This window comes from Streptopelia decaocto (assembly GCF_964273445.1).
Source record: "Streptopelia decaocto genome assembly, chromosome: 2".
Taxonomy (NCBI): Eukaryota; Metazoa; Chordata; class Aves; order Columbiformes; family Columbidae; genus Streptopelia; species Streptopelia decaocto.
In genome coordinates, this window is record NC_138655.1 from 100852978 (window position 1) to 100874893 (window position 21916).

The window sequence follows — 21916 nt, forward strand, 5'->3', positions numbered from 1 at the left end:
ATGAAGTGGCTACAAAGGAAATGCAAATAAAATCACAGAATGACTGAGATATTTTCAGAGAAATGTGGAAGGATTAAGGCTACTTTTCAAGGTATCTGTAAGACCATCTGGAATACAGTGCATGATTCTGGTCAGTTCAGTTCATGAAAGATGAACCATGCACCATAGATAAAAAATGGCTGATAGGAAGGTGAGATTGTACTCCAAAAAAAACCAAAGAGGTGAGTGCACACACAACACAAGATATTCAACACAGAAAGAAAGGGAAAATGTGTGCTTTGTTTTCTGAAAGATGTAGAACAAAACATATTCTATACACACTTAAGAGAATAGTCCTTATAAAATACCACTTCTAAGTTCAAATACTAATAAACCAGTACCTCCACAATGCAAATATTCAGCTCTTTATCATGCAGTAGGCTTTGCAGTTGGAAGCAAAGCAAGAGGTGATTTAAATTCTGCATGGCTATTTATGTAAAATTTTCATTTGTCTCAACACATCAGCACATTAAATCAAGGATTTTTAAGTAGAAAACATCCTCACAAAAATATGGAATGTATCATCAGGATAGTGAAGCAAGAGCAAACCAGATTCAGCTGTTCTAAAAACTTAAAGCTGTAAAAACTAACATCATGCCTAAAAACACACACACGAGAGTAAAAACTTCTCAGATGACACTTATCATTTAAGCACTTTTCTAAAAACAAGTCTGATCCCTCCCAGGTTTCAAAGTGTTTATTCCTGTGATGCTTTGGATATTACCTTGACTTTCTATTGACTTTCAACTTCAGATGTTTCAGTCTAGCAACTCGCTTTGCAGTCCGCACTGGCATAGGCTTAGCTCTGCATCAATAATTTTATTAACCCCATTTCTTTATTTTTAAAAGTAAGTAAGGCAAAAAAATAAGAGTGGTGGAGGGAAATAACGTCAGGCTATGAGACCATATTTCATTACTTAGCTATCCCTTTTGTCTTTGTCTTGAAAAGCTTACAAGGAGCACTGAGATGGGGACTGGTTGTGTATGAAAGCAGCAGAGATGTAAGAAGTACAGGTACTGATTGGTAGTGAGAAGAATGGTGGAAAATGGAGCTCCTGTTCTAAATCTGGTCCTGTTACAGAACAAAGCAAGCCATCAGGCACTTATTGATCTTCAGGTTCTCGTTTTAGAGGTCTTGAGAGGTGGACATCACCTCCTTTGCATCGATTATCACCTATTGCCTAGGCTGGAGAGAAGAATAAACATTTTCAAAAGAGTAAATAGAATTACTCTGCATTTCCCATCTTGCTCTCAACACTCTTCACCTATGGCACCTGTCATCATTTGAACACATACCTTGCATCTTCTTTTAAAAGGTCACTGTACTTTGGTCCAGAAGAACGGATGTTAAAAGGATCAGAATTATGATCTATTTCAAGAGCCTCAGCAAGACGCCTAGATTTGAGGATAGGAGGGAAAAAAAAAAAAAAACAAACCACAAACATAACAAAACCACAGCCAAACAAAAACAAATACACAAATTCCCCCAGCCTCCCAAACATGTTGTCATTGAAGAGTAAAGATATGGGTCATTAATACAGATTAATAGCTCACAAAACATACAGTCTGTATATTTGAAACTACTAATTTAGGACTTTTCACTAGAATATTCTAGTAATATCTCAGATCACTCAATATAGATCCCTATAGCATCATTACTAGAACCATCTCCACATGAATCAGTTCTCAAGGTCATGAAGGAAAGGATATTTTTCCACACAGCATTAACTTTCTGAACCTGGACTTGCTCTGAAATATAGCAAACAAGTTCATTGCCCACCTGTTCCTCTGAAGAGCTAAGCATTCTTCATCACATTGTAACCTGAATTATGAAAGAAAAATACAATTAGAATCACTGCTGCTACTCATACTTTTCAAACTTTGTTGGTGTCACATCATTATCACAGCCTAAAGTAGTAACAAGGGTGTATGAGAAGAGTTTATTGTATTAGATCAGATAATACAGCTAAAACCAACCAAACAAGATCTTTGAACACACAAGCCCTTCACCAGGTCTTGAACAGAAACAGCAGTTACCAAAACCATATAGAAGCTGAGCAAAACAGCTTCTGAATTGGATTATATTGGTAAATTAGATGATTTGAGAAAAAAAATGTGGTTGATATCAGCTTTGAGGGGACACTAGGAAGGATGGGAAACTAGCAGAGGAAGATGTGACAAGGTCATTTACTCCTATGTATCATAAAAAAAGTCATCAGCCAGGAAAACAGGGAAGTTAGCTATGTGTATGGAGGACTGTGATGCACCATAAAAATCAGTATTTCAACCAAGCCCATAACTTCTAGTGTTAGTAGAGTTACGAATTTCAGTTTTCTGTCTCATTCTTGAAAGGTATTTTATAATTTTAAAGGATTAAAATGTCAGAGAAATATCAAGAGTTCTCCAGAATTTCACAGTGACAGTTAGAAACTTCTGCCCTTTAGAATGAATAAGCAAGCTGACTCTGTTTATTATAGTTCCTTGATTTCAAATGAATAATTTCTACAGGGGAAACTGTTTGATTCAGTGATTTGTATTATGTTTGGAGACACATAGCTATACATTCCAGAACTCCTAGTAGTTTTCTCAAAGGAGGCAGAAGAAAGCTATCATACTTGCACTGTAAGATCAACCTGTTACTGTTTAAAGTAATTTGCTTGAAGAATAATTTTTTCATCTTCTAGAAGAAGAACGTGACCAATTTACAGAAGCTACTCTAGGACCAACCAAATTTGTCACAAAAGAAGTCCCAAACCAAACTAAACTAAAGTATAAAGTATAAAATGTCTACAGACCGGACTAAAGAGAGAAACAAAGAAACAAAATCTCTGCACAGTTTGCATAAAATATTCTGCTATTGTAAATGAATGAAGCAGATATCTAAGTTACTTTAAAAATACTGGAGTTTGTCAATAAACTAGAAATTTAAGAATAAAGATTTAATGTGCCATCATCTGTTTTCCCCCCTGCTCCAGTATCTGGTAGATGAAAAGATGAGGAAAGGGAGAATACTTCCTCTGGCTGTTCTTGAATAAAGGCTACCTGCCATAGTTCAGATATCATAGTAGGAAAGATTTGCACAAAGAAAAGTAATCTCCGGTAATTTCAGCTATTCAAGGAAAGGGCAGTAGAAGTCTGCCCACAGACAAAGCTGCATGACAGTGACTACAACACAATTTATATTACACATTGCAAAGGCTGGGACACCAACAGAGGCACTGGTGACTTATTTGCTCTCCTGAAAAGTATGCAGCTCTTAGACAGACGTGCAGCTTCAGTAGCTAAAAAAGTCATCCCTCTTTCTTTTACCACTCCACGCTCCCATCCTCCCTCCCGAGTTCTAGCACTGCCAAACGATTGCTTTCTTCAAACAGTGACTCATTTTTGGAGCAGCTGAAACTGACTTCATTGTTGAGTATATTCGTATCTGGTTGGTACTGTGACACAAATAGGAAAAGAGTTGAGGCTCAATCTGGGTAAAGCAGAGATTATTTCACAGTAATTCTTGAGACAAAAAATAATGCTTATATTGTACATTTTTGAGTATTCAATTAATTGAAATAAACAGAGTAGGCTGAAAAAGGCTCAATGACTGTTTCCTATTTGTGTCTGCCTTATACTATGCTCACACAGCACTACCACCACACTCTTTAAAGTTGCTTGCAGGAATCAGCATGACTCTCCCTCTTCCACCTTGTTTTTTCACCCCACTTTCTTCTGAAGTATGACACCAGCCCAAACAGAATGAAGCTGGAGACGGGCATGAGCAGGTGCTCCCATACATCATTTCTGCTCTTAGTTCATCTTGCCCATACATTCAGAGTTAAAATTATTTAATTGTAGAAAATTATCCAAAAGGACTCAGTAATAATGTGCTCCTATTTCATAGACATTAAACAAATAAACACAACAGAATGACTTCGTGAAGGTCTTGAAGTACCCTGGTATTAGCTTTTGATATAGGAAGTCGTGAAGCATCTGTATGGGAAATTTCACTATTTTACCTTTACACAATATAAAGGAATAGTAGATTTTAAGACACGTAACAGACTTACCCTGAAATAATAAAAGTCACAATTAAGAGGAGAGACAGTAACAGAAAATAAACTAAACAGAAATTAGGACCTTCAAAGGCAAAGACTTCAGGAGGTCGAGTTTCTAACAGAAGGATGTTGGAGAAACTTGAGAATTCCTTAAAAAAATGATACCAAAAGTAAAAAGACAAGCTACTGCAGTCTCGAGAAACAACAGGAGGAACAGAAAAATCACCAAACTTAAATCACAAGTGTTTCTGTGACTTTAAAATAGATCTGCAGTGCCAGCCAGTATGAGAACACAGAAGTGCCAATCAAATTGACATACAAATGTAAGAAATCTAAAAAGGGTAACAGAAAAATATTATCAACAGTAAGACGAAAATATGCCCTATTAATCATCCAGGGAGGAATGCTAGATGCTGAGAGAGAAGATAATAGCAAAATGTTACACTGTCTAGAAATCTGAAAAAAATCCAGAGGAACTCTAAGGAGTTTGCTGGGTAGCAACAAGCACTAAACCCACAATTATATTGTTCCATATATAATTATAACAACAAACCAGCCAACAATGGTTAACTCATTCTACATAAAAGCGAAAATGTAAACCACTAAGGAATTGCAAAATAATCTTTTAGCAGTACTGTTACAGTAGAGCCTTTGTATTTTAGCTGGGATTTTTCTCATAATAGTATGCATTTTCCATGTCACCTGTGATTCAGGTACACACAAGGGTTTCAAATATGTTTATACAGGTATCTCCTTACCTGGCCTGCTTCATTTCCTTTTTTGTAATAAGCCTGCTGATTTCCACTGAATCCCCAAGCTGTAGATCTGTTAGCTTAGTGGCTATAGATATAGCAGCTATTCTGAAAAAGAAGAGCGTTATATTTAATTTGAGGCAACACATAAACCTTTGAAAAGGTGTATAAAGCTGAGATTTAAATATCCAGGTGGAAGAAGTAAGACAGACTGACCATTGCCTCATCAGATTACAGAATGGGACTCTAGCACCATATCACCTAGTTTTAGGAGTCTAATCTAGCTGTGTAAATTAAGAAATTACTCTCTCATTTCCCTCAAGCAGCTAGGAGCAAGGCTAACAAATGGATGTGCTTCTTCAAGGAATGTTTCAGAGCATCAATTCCAAGCACGTGTAAGCGAGGCAACGTGAATACTTTCTTCTCACCTGCTAATATTCAAACCATAGCTTACCATATAGCTTTAATTGCCTTTTTTAATTTTTACATGATTCTTCCTTAACTGTGTGCAACTGAAACGTGTAGAGTGAATTTATAAAGTACTTAAAAAATTTGCTTAGAAAACATGGATTATACAATCCGTAAATGAAGAGCAAAAAGCCTACTGTTACAAATTTTCTTGATTATAAAGATTCTTCATCATTCCCTTCAACAACAAGCCTCCCCAGTATGATTTTTATGCTAAAATTTCTACAACTAAAATATTCAGCAAGTTTCTAGGGAAAAATCCCACACTATTCTCAAACAAAATCCTAAAAATGGAACTTCTATCCTCTGAATCATCTTTTCTGTCAAATTCAGATAAAAAGATATATTTGTCTCTGTATGTTTTGCAGCATATTCAGAGTACTAATATCTGTCAGGAAGGAGGATGATTATATTACCTGAAGACAAAAAGCACTGAGAGGCACCATCAACTTCATATTTATTAGGTGGTGACAAAGTCTAAGGTAATGGGCCATTAGATTATATTACATTATCATTAGTATCATTTGTACACATATAGCAGCACACTCCCTTTCCTGTTCCATTGGGCATAATTTTTTTTTTTTTTCTTTTTTTTGGGGTGGAGATGGTGAAGGAGTGGTTTGGGTTGGTGGGGTTTTTTTGGTTGTTTGGGGTTTTTTTTGTTTTTTCTTTACAAGTGTGTAGGTGGTTGGAAAAAAGCCAAACCTAACTCCCACAAAATCAGAATATTTAATCTTTCAGCATCCTGAACAGCTGGAGTTATCATACAAACTTAGCTAGCATTAAATCCTGATTTTGTTAATATCACATCAGCCAAGAGTAATCTGTAAGCATATATGAACATATTTGAACAAACACTTGCTTTAAACTGATTGTTTCTTTCCCTCCCTCTTGACTTGGGCTCTGATTAGATAAATAAATACATGTGTTCAGCTTATGAATGCAAAGACACTCACTGATTTCAAAGAACCGTTTCCTCCTATGAATATTTTTGCAGTGCCTGAGTTACAGAAACGGTGGAGAAATAACGGCCTTCAAACCTCTGGACTTGTAATTATGTTACCTTCCCAGCTTATAGTTAATAAAAGGCATGTGTCAATTTAAACTGTTATTTCAAAGTTGAGTCAGTCTTCTGGATTGTATTAATAGTGACACAGATCTCAACAAAAACCCCTCTTTTTCCTAAAAAAGACAAAATGATCACCACTACTTTAAGTCTAACTTGCATGCAACTTAGTGTTGACTACAACAGTTCTTAACTGTTTCCAATTAGCACATTTTTCTCATCTTTTTTATTATGTATTAGTATTAAGCATCTATTACATAGATGCTAAGCCATGTTCTGTCACAATTTGAATCCGGGCAGTGTTCAGCAGGAACAAAGCAGCATATCTTAAGCTGACCTAGTACTGGGCTCTCAAACAGCAGTTCCACATAAAATTTGTGACTGCTCCCCTATCAGCTGAGATGCAGAGCAGAACTCTGGTTGCATACCAACTCTCTAGATTAATTTTTTTACTCCCTGTCAATCACAGCCTCAGACTAAGATGTTTCTTAATTATTATTTACAGTTTTGCTATCTTCATTGCAGAAGTTCCAAAGACCTACTTTTCTTCTTTTGCTTGTCCCCTCCTTGCCCTCTCTCATAAGAGAGAAAGAAGTTTCAAAACAGGACCTGGAGACAAATCTATTGTAATAAATGGAGTTGGGTAGGACTCAAGATTTATATGACAAAGCTCCCCTGCCTAAGTTTAGCTAATTTAGAATGACTTGAAATCACTCTTATCTTCCATCATCTGTATTGACTATAAATAGATTCCATCACACATTAATGGAAACTTAGACAGCAACTCACACGTGGACTGCTATATGTAATCATCTACAATCAGGAACCTAAATCTGGACCTGCCCAAAGAAATCTGTATCTAATTGCTCTGTGTGGAGCAGAATTACAGAGATGGGAGATTCAAGCTTCGACACACCATCACAGTTAGACTAACAATGGTGAAAAGAGGAATGTGTTCTAGTACAGCATAGGTGGTATTAAAGCTGAGGGGAATACAAAAGAAGAAACCATACAATAAAGTGCAAAAGAAATGCAAAAAAGCTTATGAATTAAATATATTTAGTCAAGCTTGAAATTTAATCTAACTGGAAAGAAGAAAGTCCTATAAGGAATTAAAAGAATTATTACAGTACAAACCTTTGATAGGTATTAGATGCTTCCGAGCAAATCATACTCTCCTTTCTTCTTCCACACTCACACTGAAGATCCACCTGTTGTATCACACAAGAGAGCAGCTTTTTTAAACTTTGCCTTTTTGTGGCCATGGAGGGGTGTGAGGGAGGTAAATTTATTTCTTCTGAAAGTCCCATTTTAGTGGAATAATGGCTAATTAAAAGCAATGAATATTTTTTTTTAATTCCATATTATATGCTTATGGAAAAAATGTCATGCTATCAATATACTAACATGTCATTTTTTGTTACAGCTGTTACTGGCTGACAATTGAACCATAGAATTTGCCTGTGAACTTGCAGTGAATTTTCTTTGCGTATCCAACCTTTGCAGAGCACGATGTTGTCGGACAGGGTGAAGAAGGATGACATGGAGCCATACAGGGATGATTACAATATAGCCTTGGAATAGTACACGGTTGTTTACACTCTTCATCTATAAGACATTCTCCTTTATGACATATTCTTTTACATTTGTGCATTCCACATTTTAACATTTGATTGCAGCGAAGTCCACAGGAAATGTCAGTGAGATGACAAGGAATATTACTTCGCAGCTGGAAGAGAGGAGTAAAAAGATGGCAACTGAAAATGAAAAATTATAAACACATATCTCAAAGTACTTGTACTGTCAACACCTCCATTTGGTACTGTCCACGCAAGAACAGTAATACTAAAATATCTTGGGACAAAGACTGAGTTTTTCTTTATATCATAGTCCAATACAGCAATTGGTCTGAATGTGTATGGCAAAAAAGATACACTTTTCTAATTTAATCACATTTAAACTCAAACTCCAGTAACATATTCCATTCCAAAGAGACCAGAAAAATCTAAACCTATGGTCCTAGAACATTATGTAGTATTCAAAAACACTACGTGTCCAGACTTACTTCATGCTTGCCCATACACCATTTCTGCGTGAGATAGGTACAGGGTGGACATTTCTCCTCACTGTGACATGAATGGTACACTGCAGTCACGGAAATATAAAAGCCAGCACAGTTTTATTAGCATACTTCAGTCAAGTGCATGAAAGGAGACAGTAAAGACTATTAAAGATGAGTTTGAATTTCAGAACTACACACTTTATGGGAAGTACAACACTTCATGCAAGGATAATTGCTCTATTAAAATTATGATGGCATATTTTTAGATGAACATTCTTCCATATTTTCTAAATAGCAGAGAACTTTTTAACTTCTGAGAATGGTTATTCTATCAGACAGAATTTGTCAGAAATCATATCTGTTTGACCTGTGCTACATTTTTTGTGATCAGCCAATTTCCAGGAATGCAAAAACTAACTGTTCACTAGATTATCCCACTGTTTCAATACAGCACTTAATCTTTGGAATATAATATTTAATGTGTTGTGATAAATAATAATGATCAGAAAAAAATACAATGCTTTGAACAGTCAGAACTACCACTACTAGTATTCATCTCAAGTTTTTAGTTGGTTGGCTTTAAAGCATAGACTTTTGGAAATATTCACAACTAAAATGCATCTAATAAAAAAGCAAATACTTTTGCAAACAGACCTGTGCACACTTTTCCACATTTTCATTAAAAAAAACAAAAACCAACAAAAACCAACACCAAACACAAGCAAAACTGAATTGCCTGACTTACCTGGATGATCACAGTCATGTGGCCTGGTGCATGTTTTTTTACACTCTGGTGGCTGAGTGCCACAGGGGACAGGGGGGTAAATCACGGATTCACCACAATAACAAGTTAACTCCTCAAAACCTGAAAAAAACAAGTCAAATATATCCCAATGGCTACATGTATCTGCACTTCTCCACTCTGAGAAATCTAACATGCAAATGTCCTACTCCAGCTTCATTTTTTGATGTTAAGCACCACTATAGTAAATTTATTAGCTTTTGTGGCTCCTACAAGAAAATGGAACTATAATCACTTCATTAGGAATTACACTTGCTTTTACAGAATGGTTCGACAGCAACATTTTGAACTGGAGCAAGAGAAATGCAAGCATCAAGTTGAAAGCTGTTGCTGTTCTATCCTTGACTTCAAAAAAAGGGGAGATATCTCTTGAGTTTCCTTCCAGAAAGCAAATGATCCCCTGCCATCACTTTTTCAGATCAGTGGTTACATTTTGTCCTTTTGCCAAGCCCTGTACATGGTACTGGGAAGATTCCAGAGAAAATTACCAAGGGGTTGCCAGTCTGTAGACTTCCTTCTGTAATTTCTTCTGTATACTTCCTTAGGTCATTTAGTTTTACATGGGTCCTAATAAGCAACTTGTGAACCCGTCCAAATACTTAAAAGCCAACTTTGTATGTTTTAGACATTCTCTGTCTCAAGAAGTATACATTTTCTTCTCCTCCTCTGTATTTTTTTTCCCCCTTCCACATTTGGGAAACAGCTTTTAAAATCTTTGTTGTGGTTTAACCTGAGCTAGCAATACAACCACGAGCCACTCACTCACCCCCTCCCCCCGCTACAGGGGAGAGAATCAAAAGGGAAGGGAGAAACTTGAACTGAGATAAGCACAGTTTAATAAAATAACAAAATACTAAACTAATACACTAATACTAAATATATATAAAATAGAAATAAAAGATAGTCAGGGCAATTTGCCATGAACTCCATTGACACTGAGCAGCCAGTCCCAGGAAGCAGCACCTGGTCCCAAACCCGATCCAGAGAGAAAAAAGAGGAAAAAGGTGGAAAGGCTCAGAGGCCTCTGCAAAATGGCAAAAGGCCAAACTAAACTTCCCGAACCAAAACTCTCCCGGCTCTGGCAAAAAAACAGTGAAGGAAAAAAAAACCAAAACAAACAAAAAAAACCAAACAAACAAAAACAACAACAAAACAAAAAACAAAACAAAAACAACAAAACAAAAACAACACACCACACCACCACACCACCACACCACCACACCACCACACCACCACACCACCACACCACACACACACCACACCACACACACACCACACACACACCACACCACACACACACCACACACACACCACACACACACCACACACACACCACACACACACCACACACACACCACACACACACCACACACACACCACACACACACCACACCACACACACACCACACCACACACACACCACACCACACACACACCACACACACACCACACCACACACACACCACACCACACACACACCACACCACACACACACCACACCACACACACACCACACCACACACACACCACACCACACACACACCACACCACACACACACCACACCACACACACACCACACCACACACACACCACACACACACCACACACAACACACAACAAAAAAAAAAACAACAACAACAAAAAAAACATGTTCACAAGAGAAAGCACCTGAAAGCCAGAGGAAGAGCGAGAATGTCTGAGAGAGAGACCAGAAGGTCCCAACTCTCCTTAAATATGAAGCATGATGCTAATGGGATGGAATACTCTTATTAATCAGTCTGGATGTCAGTCAAGCTCTGCCCATCCATGCCCCCCTTCCTCGATGCCTCACACCTGTGGGCAGAGTGTTCAGAATGTCCTTGGCTCTCAGACCAGAGCAATTAAAAACATTGACTCTGTGCTGGGCTGTTATCTTCTTGTTCTCAAACTAAGTTCAAATAATGACTGTGCTAGCTATGAAAAAGAAAGGTTTCTAACTGCACAAAGAAAATTAACTCATTTTCAGTCAAACCAGCACACTCTTACTATAAGATTCCAAATCCCAGTGATAAATAAAGGAAAATAAATACTTACACACACCATCCCAACTAAAACTTAACACTGCACAAGAATTAGTAAGGTTCACTGCTGGTTTTCAGACTATAAAGAAAGCGCGAGAGGGACTGATTGGAATGCAAACTACCATTCAAACAGATAAATCCTTAGAAAATCAGGACACTAAGAGAAAATATTAACATCAGAAGGCATACAGAAGGAGATCCCAGGACAAAAACAGAATACGATTGGTCTATAAACTAATAAAAAGAAAGTAGATGAGGGAGAATGAGAATGATCGGAGATGTAAGAGAATAATAGGACAATAAAAATACAAAACAGTAATTCCAACCTGAAGAGGAGTTTGTTAAGGGAGCTGCTGAATTCAGCAAGTTCTCTGATTTTGGAAATCACAGGATTCCTCCTTCCTAGTCTATAAACCCCAAAGGTTCCTACTGTCCCACTTCCATGGATATGATCTCTGCTGGATCAATACGCAGGTCCAGCCAGTAGCAAGACTGAACACATATTCCAGAAAGACAAGACACACAATATATACATGACAATAAAATGACCCAACACACAGACCAAACTGAACAACACCAAGATTCACATGAACAGTAACATCAATAGCCACGTCCTCTTCTTCAGATCATCAGGATTGAAGTTCACTAGTGAAGACAGACATACGCATGCACTCTAGATTCACACGTGCATCACATTAATTGATCGCAAATATTAGCGTAGGCTCTGTCTAATATCCATATGTGGACAGACCCCTTACCTCAGTGGCTGAAACCGTGGGTATTTCCAGAGGCAGATCTCCTCCTACTAGCCAGCTTTGAAGCAAGTTAATTAGCAAATTACCCAGACAAACACAGGCACACACAGGACTGAAATTAACAAGGGAATCACATGCACACTCTGGTCTCTCCAGGTGCTGGCACCCAGACCAAGGGGTCCCTATAACTTGTGATCCCATCCTCCAGCTGCTGGCACACAGTATAAGTTGGTCTGGTCTCTCCAGTTGCTAGCATAGAGACTGTGTGGTCCCATGATCTGCAGCCAAGTCTCCAGTTGCTGGCACTTAGACCTCTCACACACAGAACAGAGAATAAGATTACAGTGAAATACATTAAATCTTACTCTTAACTAGGACAGGATAGACAGTTGTTATCAGGTGCACAGGGCTCTGTCAGAGAAGTGCACTGACCAGCAGCTTCATTTGTACAAATAGTGCCTTTTAATCTCCCTTTCTCTCCATTTTCCCATGCATTAACCTTCATTTCTCCCAAATAACCTGCCAAAATAAATTACTACCCATTGGTACCAGTTTTGCTAAATCTGGATCCAAATCTGCTATTTCTGGTATCATTAGCTAGGTCATCTCAGTATCACACAACTACCTAAGTTCTGTTGGCCTTGCAATATTTTACTCCCAAAAAGGTTCCCAATACCTCCCTCCTCCAATTACCTGTGAAGCTCAGTCATCTCTCACGCTTAACATCTGTGAAATCCATCCACTCCTCATGGCAGTATCTGAAACTTTTGTCAGCTTTTCACTGTGTATTTTGTTATGTTCAGAAATTTCTCATTGTCTCGTTGTTTTTTGTGGTCTGTACAGTCAGTTAAATCTCAGGCCAAATGCTAGTCATTTGTTCATGTATCTTGGAGTGCAGCAGTTAGGATCATAATTTTTGTCTAAGGAGACTCAATTACAATAAATTCCAGCAAAAATAAATTTTGGGAGAACAAAACATTAAGGAAGAAGTAGAAAAAAGTAGAAGAGAAAGCTGAGAAGTTTTAGAACATTCATGGATATTATGTGGAAAGCAAGCATGGGAATGAGTAGGGCTTGTTGTCCCTTACTACAGATCTTGAAACAACCCATAATGCTCCAAGCTTCAAAGCCACAAATCTTCCTTGGCCCAGGGAGACCGAAGACCAAGCTCTCTGGCAGACCTATGCATTACCCAGCTACACTAGCTGCTCTCTATTGGTAAGAAGTGATAGGTGAAGAATCAACTATAATGAAGGCACCTTAACTAGCACTAATCGGGATAACAGGAAGGGAGTGCAGAGAGGTCTGGTCCAAATAACAGAAATACATCTGACAAATATTTAAAAAAAAAAAAAAGAAAAAGGGCACCTCTCTATTGCTGACATTTGTTTTCCCCAATAGATGTATTGCTGCCTTGAAGGTGTGTATAAGGTGTGTATAAAGAGACTCTGGCACAGAAAGGGACGTCACCTCTCCATACTGAAGAAATGACACTGGAAGGTAAAATACATGGGAAGCACACAAAACCACAGGGGAGCAGATGCACTCTAGTATTGCATCTTGATGCCAGTGCGCAACATTTTCAACAAAACCAGCAGTAGAGATGGAGGCAGAGGCAAGAAATCCAATCTAATGAGTGGCAAATGGTTTGCTGCTGACCATGCCATGGCACATGATAACATGGCTGATGCAGCTCAACTGCAAAGTGGTGTCTAGACAGGTGCATCAGAGCCAAGAATGGACTTCTTAGTGCTGGGAAGCACTCCCTGTCACCTACAGGGTCAGAATCACACAATGTATGTCTCTGAAATCTCAACTAGCAGCAGCCAGGGAAAGCAAGTAAGAAATCTTTGAAGATCCTGCTTAGCTGATTTACTTCTAGACATATTCAGGATGGGAGACTTCAGAGACACAAAGGTTTAAGCCAAATGATCATAAGTATCTGGTTCCTTGAGTAGGCAGCCGCTTTTCCTGCACTCAGAAAACGGCATCACTGTAAAATTTCAGCAGTGAAGCTTGACCTCTCAATTGCATCACATCCAACATTGTAACAATTTACAGGGGAAGCAATTAGGTTTCTCAAGGCTAAGACAGGCATCTGAATCTCAGGACTAAGAGTGAAATACAATCCTCAAAAATATTGCAGCAATGTGGAGAAGTTCAATGATCTTGAACATCAAACCCATGAAATCCACTGAAGAAAAACAACTGCTCAGAAAAATCCCTGCATTCAGACTGAACTAGACCAGAGTTTACTAATAGAACCTCTGAGATGTTTAGATTACTATTTCGCTTTGTCAAGAGAAATGTTAGGACACAAAAACATTTTTTTAAAGAGAAGTACAGTCAAGATGCACTATTATTATAGGCTATTATTCATAGGCTATATTATAGCCTATTATTCATAGGCTACTAAGACAGACTACAACACTATTTCAACCAGTGAGCTTTAGAGTCTCTAGTACCTTCTCTTTTCCAGGATGTTTCCACGATAAGTTGGTCTCCATAAAAATTAAGTTCTTTGACTATGTCCATGGGACACATGTACTACTGCAGCTAAGACACTTCCAGCGGTAAACAGTATCCTTACAATGTACACCACCTGTCTGTCTCCTTTTCACCAAAGTAATGAGGTCTGGTTCACACTTTCAGCGTCTCACTGTCCTCTTTCCCACATTCCAATGAGCAGTTCCAAAGCAGTACCCAGTTTCTGAGAGAGAAGACTCACTTTTCTCCAGTAGTGACTGCAGAACTACTAGATGAAAGACAGTATTTGATGAAAGCCAAAGAGGAACTACAGGTGAGTATCTATATTCCATTCTAGAAACACTCTTCTCTCACAGTTTTATTGTAGATTACAGCAGATGCAAAAATAAACCTAAAATTCACAGCTGCAAGACTTAACAATGATGGGTTTAAAGAAAACTTTCAAACTAAGTATACACTGAGTGGAAGGATGGATACAAGCTGAATCATCCATTAAGGGCTTTTTCTGTTCAACCTTCAAATACTGCATTTAATAAATAGCTTATAATTGCTGTGATAAGCTACATGTATATAAAGAAAGGGGAAACCTATATTAAAATATAAGACTGAGAAAAAAAATTAAACTGCTATCACATTTGAAGACGTTTCAGATCAACTAAAGGCTCTGCTAGCAGAAGGAAACACACAAGCATTCTTCTGTCTGCTTCAGGCAAAAATCAGAAAATGTAGTATTCCCTACCTATTGTAATGGTGCAAAATAATCAATATATGGTGCCCTATATTAAGCAGTAAAAAGCAGTTGTAGAAAACTAGTATAGCAAATTGGCACAGCTTTTAATAAAGTACATATCTTTCTAAAACTATTGCACCAGTTTAAATCTTCAAGTCATTCAGCAATCCTAAGAAAACGAATAACTGCTTGCTGTCAATCTATTTCTAGCAATTTGATACTATATTTTCACCATCCAGAATATGACCAGAAAGCCTAAGACACAGACAACTGGCATCTCTTGTTTCTTCAGATGTCTCTGTCCAGAGAAAAATAACTAGTGTACCAAGTTGGGAAAGTCTGAATTCTAAGAAGCTGTGGGAATATAACACAAGATTGATGAGGAAAATAATTGGAAATATGCTCAAGTTACTGCATCTGGGGTACAGAAACACACATATGTCACACTAATTGTTGTTTAACCTTGGGTGCTTGACAAAGTAGAACTTCTGTGTTTAGATAACATAGGCTCATGAAACACTTAGAGGCACCCTATCAAATATCCTTGAAATTCCTACTCTACTGCAAGCAAAAAGCAGTGGGGTAAACTGCGCTTGCATGAATCCCCTAGATACAGGCGAAACCAGCAGGCTCGTTGACCTTCAAGCAAGGACCGAGCTCTGCAGCGCCTACGTTCCCCCTTGCGTACCTCTACCCTGGTGGTTTGGTGTTTTTTTGGAGATCCCCTCTTAGGAAAATAATGACAATAAATTTACTTTTTGCATTTCATCCGTAGTTTGTGGTTGTTCCTGTGGCCAGCCTGTTATCAGCTCACAGCTAAACAAATTCTGCTACACACACCAATATCTTTGATAGAGATTACACTGTTAAACAAGAATTCCCTTAACTTAGAAATTATCTTTCTAAATTGCTTTTTTTTCCTTGCATGTTTCCTCAAATTTTTTAAGTGATTGCAGGATCAAACTACATACTGAATATATTTCACTATAATTCAGTTTTAACTATTAAAATCTAACACTTAGTAAAGTCATCTAAAATGAAATAACTTTAACTTTCATGAAAAAACATAAAACGGAAATCAACTGTGTATTCTTCAGGTTCTGGTCAATTTGGGTCACATTCTCTGTCCAAATCTGACCAGTTAAGTGAATAAATTTGTATAATGTATAAGAAATAATGTATTCTTGCACATAACTCACTTGTTTGCCAGCATGTTTGACAACTGCCCCGATGACAAGGTTCTTCACATCTATGAAGCCCACAGTTGAGTTTACGACCACAAACCAAAGAACACTTATGTTCTGTGTCCTAGGGAAAGGCGAAGAAGAAAAGGATAATTAAAATATAAACCTCTTTATTTTTCTTTTTTAGGTCATAGTCTACTAACTGACAAAACTGTAGAGTGCAAAAAATAGCTCAGGCCTGATCTATACAGTTTTTCCATCACTGTATGGATACACAATTTTTAAAGCAGATTCTGTTAAGATCTCTCTTGCAGGCATAGTTACATTATAGCTTATGCTTCTTAAGTAATATCCTTCCCCTCCTCATTCTCCCTGGAATCATTGACAAAAAACACCTTTACGCTGATTTAATTGCATTTAGGCTGGAACGTGTCTTTGCATTTACAGTGATACCCTTAACACAAAAGCTGCAAAACAAAATCACATACACAAATGTTTTGAGCGTGACCAATACTACAAACAGAGAATGAAGATGCACAAAAAATTGAAAGATATAAAAGCAAAAAAAAGTCTTTTGGCATCACAACCAAAGCCAAACACACATCACAATGAACAATTTTATAAAACCACACATAAACTCACCACACAGCAAACTTCATTACACTTGTGTCGTCCACATGATCTTTTCTTGTTGCATCTCTTGTCACACATAAATGTAATAGCAGCTATTAAAAAAAAACAAAGGAAAACAGTCATAACTTTTATGTCTTTGCTTATGCTGAGAACAAAAGCTGCGATCACGATATTATGCTAAGGCTGTTACAGAGCATGGTCTAGAAGAGACTAATACAGAGTAAGTCAGCAAGTAAACTTTTACATTACTTGCTCCTCTACATTAATTCCCCATGAGAACACTTGGCTTCCTTTAAGCTTACCCTTGTTCAAAAGGATTTTGGAGAACAGAATACATGAAACTGGTTTATGTCACATTAGTCTTTATATCATAAACTCTGCAGAACAGAACACAGGAAACAGGATATCCTGGTACCATGAGTACCACAAACATCCAATTAAAGACTGCTTAAATTGATAAGGTGGTAAAAGTCAGCTAAAAACAGCTACTGCCGATATGCTCATGAAACTAGTGCTAACAAAGAACATCCTTATCACCATACACAAGTAACAAAAGCAATCACTTCTGAAGAGCAAAGTCTTCACAGATAAAAGCTCAAATTAGGAAATATACATATTACTACCTTTGCATCTTGAGAATAAGTACCTCAGTATGACAGGGGGTCATCAACTAAACAGTTAACTGAGGTAAATTTTGAGATGCTACATCCAGAATACCAAGAAGTGTCAAATGGGAAGTCTCTGTCAAGCTCAGATGCAAAGAGAAGCAGCATACAATTGCAAAACAGAATCAAAACTTGTCCAGGAACTTGGACAAGAACAACAGCAAAAGCATTACTTTATATCTGAGCTGTGCAAGCTGACCCAAAGATAAGCAGGATGCTGAGAGGACAACCTACTGAATACAGCAGGTGGCATAAGAAACTGTTAAAATTGAAATAGCTTGTCTGGAATTCTCCAGATCAAATGCTGACGAAGTCTTTCCTTATGTATAGGAAGGATAGAAATGAAAGAGGTTTATTTTAAACCTCTTACCAAACAAAGCAGCATCTCAAAAATTACTAACTTGGCACAGAAGTGTGGATAAAAGAAGCAGTAATGATCAGATGTTTGCCAAGTTCATCAAACCCAAAATTAATGAGTTGTGAAATTGTTTCAAAAATTAAATACATTATCTACATAACATAACATTGTACCTTTATTTCTGAGGAGAGCGCATGGGACTTCCTAGGAAACAAGCAGGGAGCCATTAGGTTAAAAGGGATGAAACAATTGAAACGTACTTATCTAGAAAACACCTAGTGACATGACACAGAACTAAGCAGCACTCTCAGTTTTCATGTGTGTAACACTTCTGCAAACAAAAGTTAAACAAAAGCTGGAAATAAAAATCTCAAATCTTTTCCTTAGAGATTCAATACTAATTAAAAAAATGTAGTTTTGTATTCCCCATTTGATTCAGCAGATAATGCTGTGAAGCGACAGAAGAAGATTTGTTGTAAGAAATCATAAACTTGCATGGAGGAAACTGAAAGAGCTCTCTCAGAGAATACTGACAGAGTGCATAAATCTGTGCTTCGACCAACCATCCAAAAAATGTGATTCTGACTGGATTAAAAAAAATAAGAAGAGTGAAGTCAAACCTCATGATCAGAGACGTTTTACCTAGATTGAAGACCTTAACATTAAAATAAAATGTGATGAATGAAAAGAACATTGTAAAGTTAGATGACTGAAGGCTTAAACGTAGTCAATCAACATTGTCATTTCTGAACATCACATTTTTCATGACTGATTTAAATAATCACTGTAGTTCACTTGTAGTTTTTCAAGAAGCAGCTTTCTGGTGTCTAAAAAGCAGCATAAACTGAAACCCAAACCTCATTATTTTGTTTCAGGCCTCAAAATGAAAGATAATCTGAAGGCTTCTATCCCATAACTACCTTCAACAAAGTTTCAGGGAAAAACTCTTCCAACCTCAAGCACAGTCTCAGTCATTTCTATGTACTTAGAGACTTACATATTCAGAAGCCACCTCTACTTATAGATTATATATATATAAAAGAGGTCAGAAAAGTCATTAAGGCTAATGTGATAACAGCTAAAGATTTCAAAGGTATGATTACAGAAAGGAGTATAGTTTAAAAACATACTACGAGATTTGCTGAGAATCTGCTGGGTCACTACATAAATGTACAAAGAACAGGGACCAGTAAATTCCATTTTCTCTCTAAAAACTTCTACAAAATACAACAGCCAGCTTAAACAGAATTCTGTGTAAACTGCAAAAATACTTCAAAAAATTGACTTCAATAAATAGCCTATATTACCACTTCACAGCATAATCTAGTTTGCATCTATCAGTTAGTATGCAATGGAGGGTCTTGCAACTAAGAAGCACAGCACCTTTTATACTTCTTCGCTTTCCTTCCATCAACTACTTCAGCTCCTTTTTCTCCACAGCTTTAAAAAACAACAAAAATTACCTGTTTCCATGGTCAAGCTTTATACACTCACCTTTTTTTTGAAGCCACACCTACAATAAATATTTGATGTGTGAGAACATGGTCTACAGTCTCCTTCATGGCAAAGGCTTTCACATGTATGAACAAACTCTAGCAAAATGAAAATACAAAGATTAATAATTAATGAAAAATAAAATCCATGACCTGGAACTTCATATTTCTTAGGATCATCAGCAGTCAGAGATATTAAGCTTATGTGCTGCTGGGTTTCCCAACAAACTAACTATTTTGAGTTAAATGTGCCTTAAATTTTGCCATTATTTTCAACTTTTTAATCCTGAATCTATAGATTAGAGTTTTGGGTCTACAATTAACATTGAAAATGCATACATTTTTTACATTAACATATGAAAAAAAAATCTTGTGTGAGACTGTCTTACCCAAGTTCTAGAAATTTTAAGTAATTTTTTTTCTTCCTTTTCAGACTAAAGAATGACTTACCATGCACACCTTCATATTTCACTTACTAGGTTAACTTAAATTCAACTAAAAGCTAAATTATTCATTCCCTTTCTACTTGTTGTCTTTGGACTGACACAATGGATAAGTCATTAATAAGAAGCCCTCATATTGACAGCATTGGTCTCTCTCTAAAATTTAAAAAAATCACTATTAAATACGTAGCCTGTGGAGCTTCACAAAAATCTCACAGCTAAATATGCTTGAGTTACCTAATACACTCACTGAAGTGTCAAATTGCTTCTACAGGTAACTTTCTCCAACTTTTCAATGCTACTTTCTACTTTATGACCTTGTTACAGTAGCAGGAAATAAGTATTTACTAAAGACAGGTGAACAAAGTCATTTATCTCTACCAGTCTCCACAAAAAAGTCAAAGATCTAGATAGCCTTTTAAAATACACCTATACATACTACTCTCTGGAAATTCCTACAGCTCTGTTCCTCTACCAATATAGGAAAGGTGCATGTAAACAAAATTTAAAAGGTGAGCTAGTGTTAGTGCTTTCAGGATACATATATTTCCTGATTTTAAGGTATCATTATGAACAAACAGCCAGACTGCAGGATCTGCAGTGGCTTTTACACTTAGTTTGGTTAAAACCCAAAACCACTAATCAAATATTTATTGAAATGAAACATTTAAGAACCATTTAAAAAATAAATAAACAATTTGAATACTCTGATGCAGAAAGTTCTAATTACCGTAGCTACCACAGGAGAGAGGCTTGCCACATGTTTTTCCACATGACGGGATAGGGTCTGTGCATACTTTACGTTCAACACATCCTAGTTCCAGTAACTTGCTGAGAGGAGTCTGACCACAGGGACAGCGATGTACTACTTGTGGAAGTCGTGGACAGAGCTGGCAAGGCTGAGGATGGCATACTTGTGTACAGTTGTGCCTCCCACAGTTTAATTTTCTGAAAAAAGAAAAGTGTGTGTGTGTGGGTAGAAGATTATTTAAGAGTATCATGATCACTGTGAATAAAATTACCTTTTTCTTTTCAAAAGCCTAAATTATGGTGACCTTACTTGCCACATATATTCTGGCATGAGAAATTCCCAAATCCATCAGAGAATTCTTCCATTGTCCCACACAATACTTCTTTAAAGTTGCTTCCACAGTAACACACTGAAAGAAAACAATATTCCACAGAAAACAACAGTTTTGTCAGTGACAAAACACCTCCAGCAGTACAGCAAATATAAACAGGTAAAGTGTGAAAAATTGTTAGAGTCAGTTTTTAGAAGGATAATGAAGTTATTCTTCTTTAGATTTATTTGGGCAAAGGTTTCTCAGTCCTACAGAAGCAGGGATTCTTGTTTTATTTGTTTTGATAAGGAGACAACGACTAAAGGGGAAGTACTATCTGCACAAAAAGTTCACTTAAAGTAGTATACATAAGTTAATTATTACCTTAAAAGTCAAGAAAATTAACTTGCAATTTTCTACATAAACCATTCAACAAAAATGTATTTGTATACTAGCAAACATACCCGGACAACCTAATTTCCATTCAAGACCAAGTTTAGAAAATTTTAACAGAAGCCATGAGTAGCTTGTTGAAATGTGCTTTCCTATACCTCTATTGTTCTTCCATGTAGTGTTTAATCACGTCTCAGAATTACAGTAAAACATTAAGTAGGATCATAGGTCAATTCAGGTCAGAAGGGCCTTCAGGGGCCACATTACTCAGTGTTTATTCATTTAGGTCTTGAAACCTTCAAGTTTCCAAGAAGAGTTTTTCCTTATAACTAGTTATAACATTTCAACTTTGGATGATTCTCTCTCATCCTCCCCCCCATGCACAGCCTGTTTCTGTCTTCTTGATTAGGTCCTATTAGCT

The 21916-nt window shown here is 37.1% G+C and overlaps 1 protein-coding gene across 8 annotated transcripts in view; it reads right to left on the minus strand.

Annotated features, from left to right (window-relative positions):
- NFX1 (nuclear transcription factor, X-box binding 1) overlaps window positions 1–21916 on the minus strand; it is a 62103-nt gene that overhangs the window by 15477 nt on the left and 24710 nt on the right. For all 8 annotated transcript variants that reach the window (XR_014183253.1, XR_014183254.1, XM_082044759.1 and 5 more), the window contains exons 8-20: window positions 21102–21201; window positions 20772–20989; window positions 19600–19697; window positions 18279–18309; window positions 17092–17174; window positions 16465–16573; window positions 9176–9295; window positions 8434–8513; window positions 7867–8097; window positions 7506–7579; window positions 4841–4942; window positions 1820–1861; window positions 1336–1434 (exon numbers count right to left, since the gene is read on the minus strand). Coding sequence is in view for 6 of the 8 variants with exons in the window: in XM_082044759.1 (XP_081900885.1) it covers window positions 1336–1434; window positions 1820–1861; window positions 4841–4942; window positions 7506–7579; window positions 7867–8097; window positions 8434–8513; window positions 9176–9295; window positions 16465–16573; window positions 17092–17174; window positions 18279–18309; window positions 19600–19697; window positions 20772–20989; window positions 21102–21201 (1387 nt within the window). In the remaining 2 variants the exon portion in view is untranslated. The remainder of the gene's footprint in view (window positions 1–1335; window positions 1435–1819; window positions 1862–4840; window positions 4943–7505; window positions 7580–7866; window positions 8098–8433; window positions 8514–9175; window positions 9296–16464; window positions 16574–17091; window positions 17175–18278; window positions 18310–19599; window positions 19698–20771; window positions 20990–21101; window positions 21202–21916) is intronic.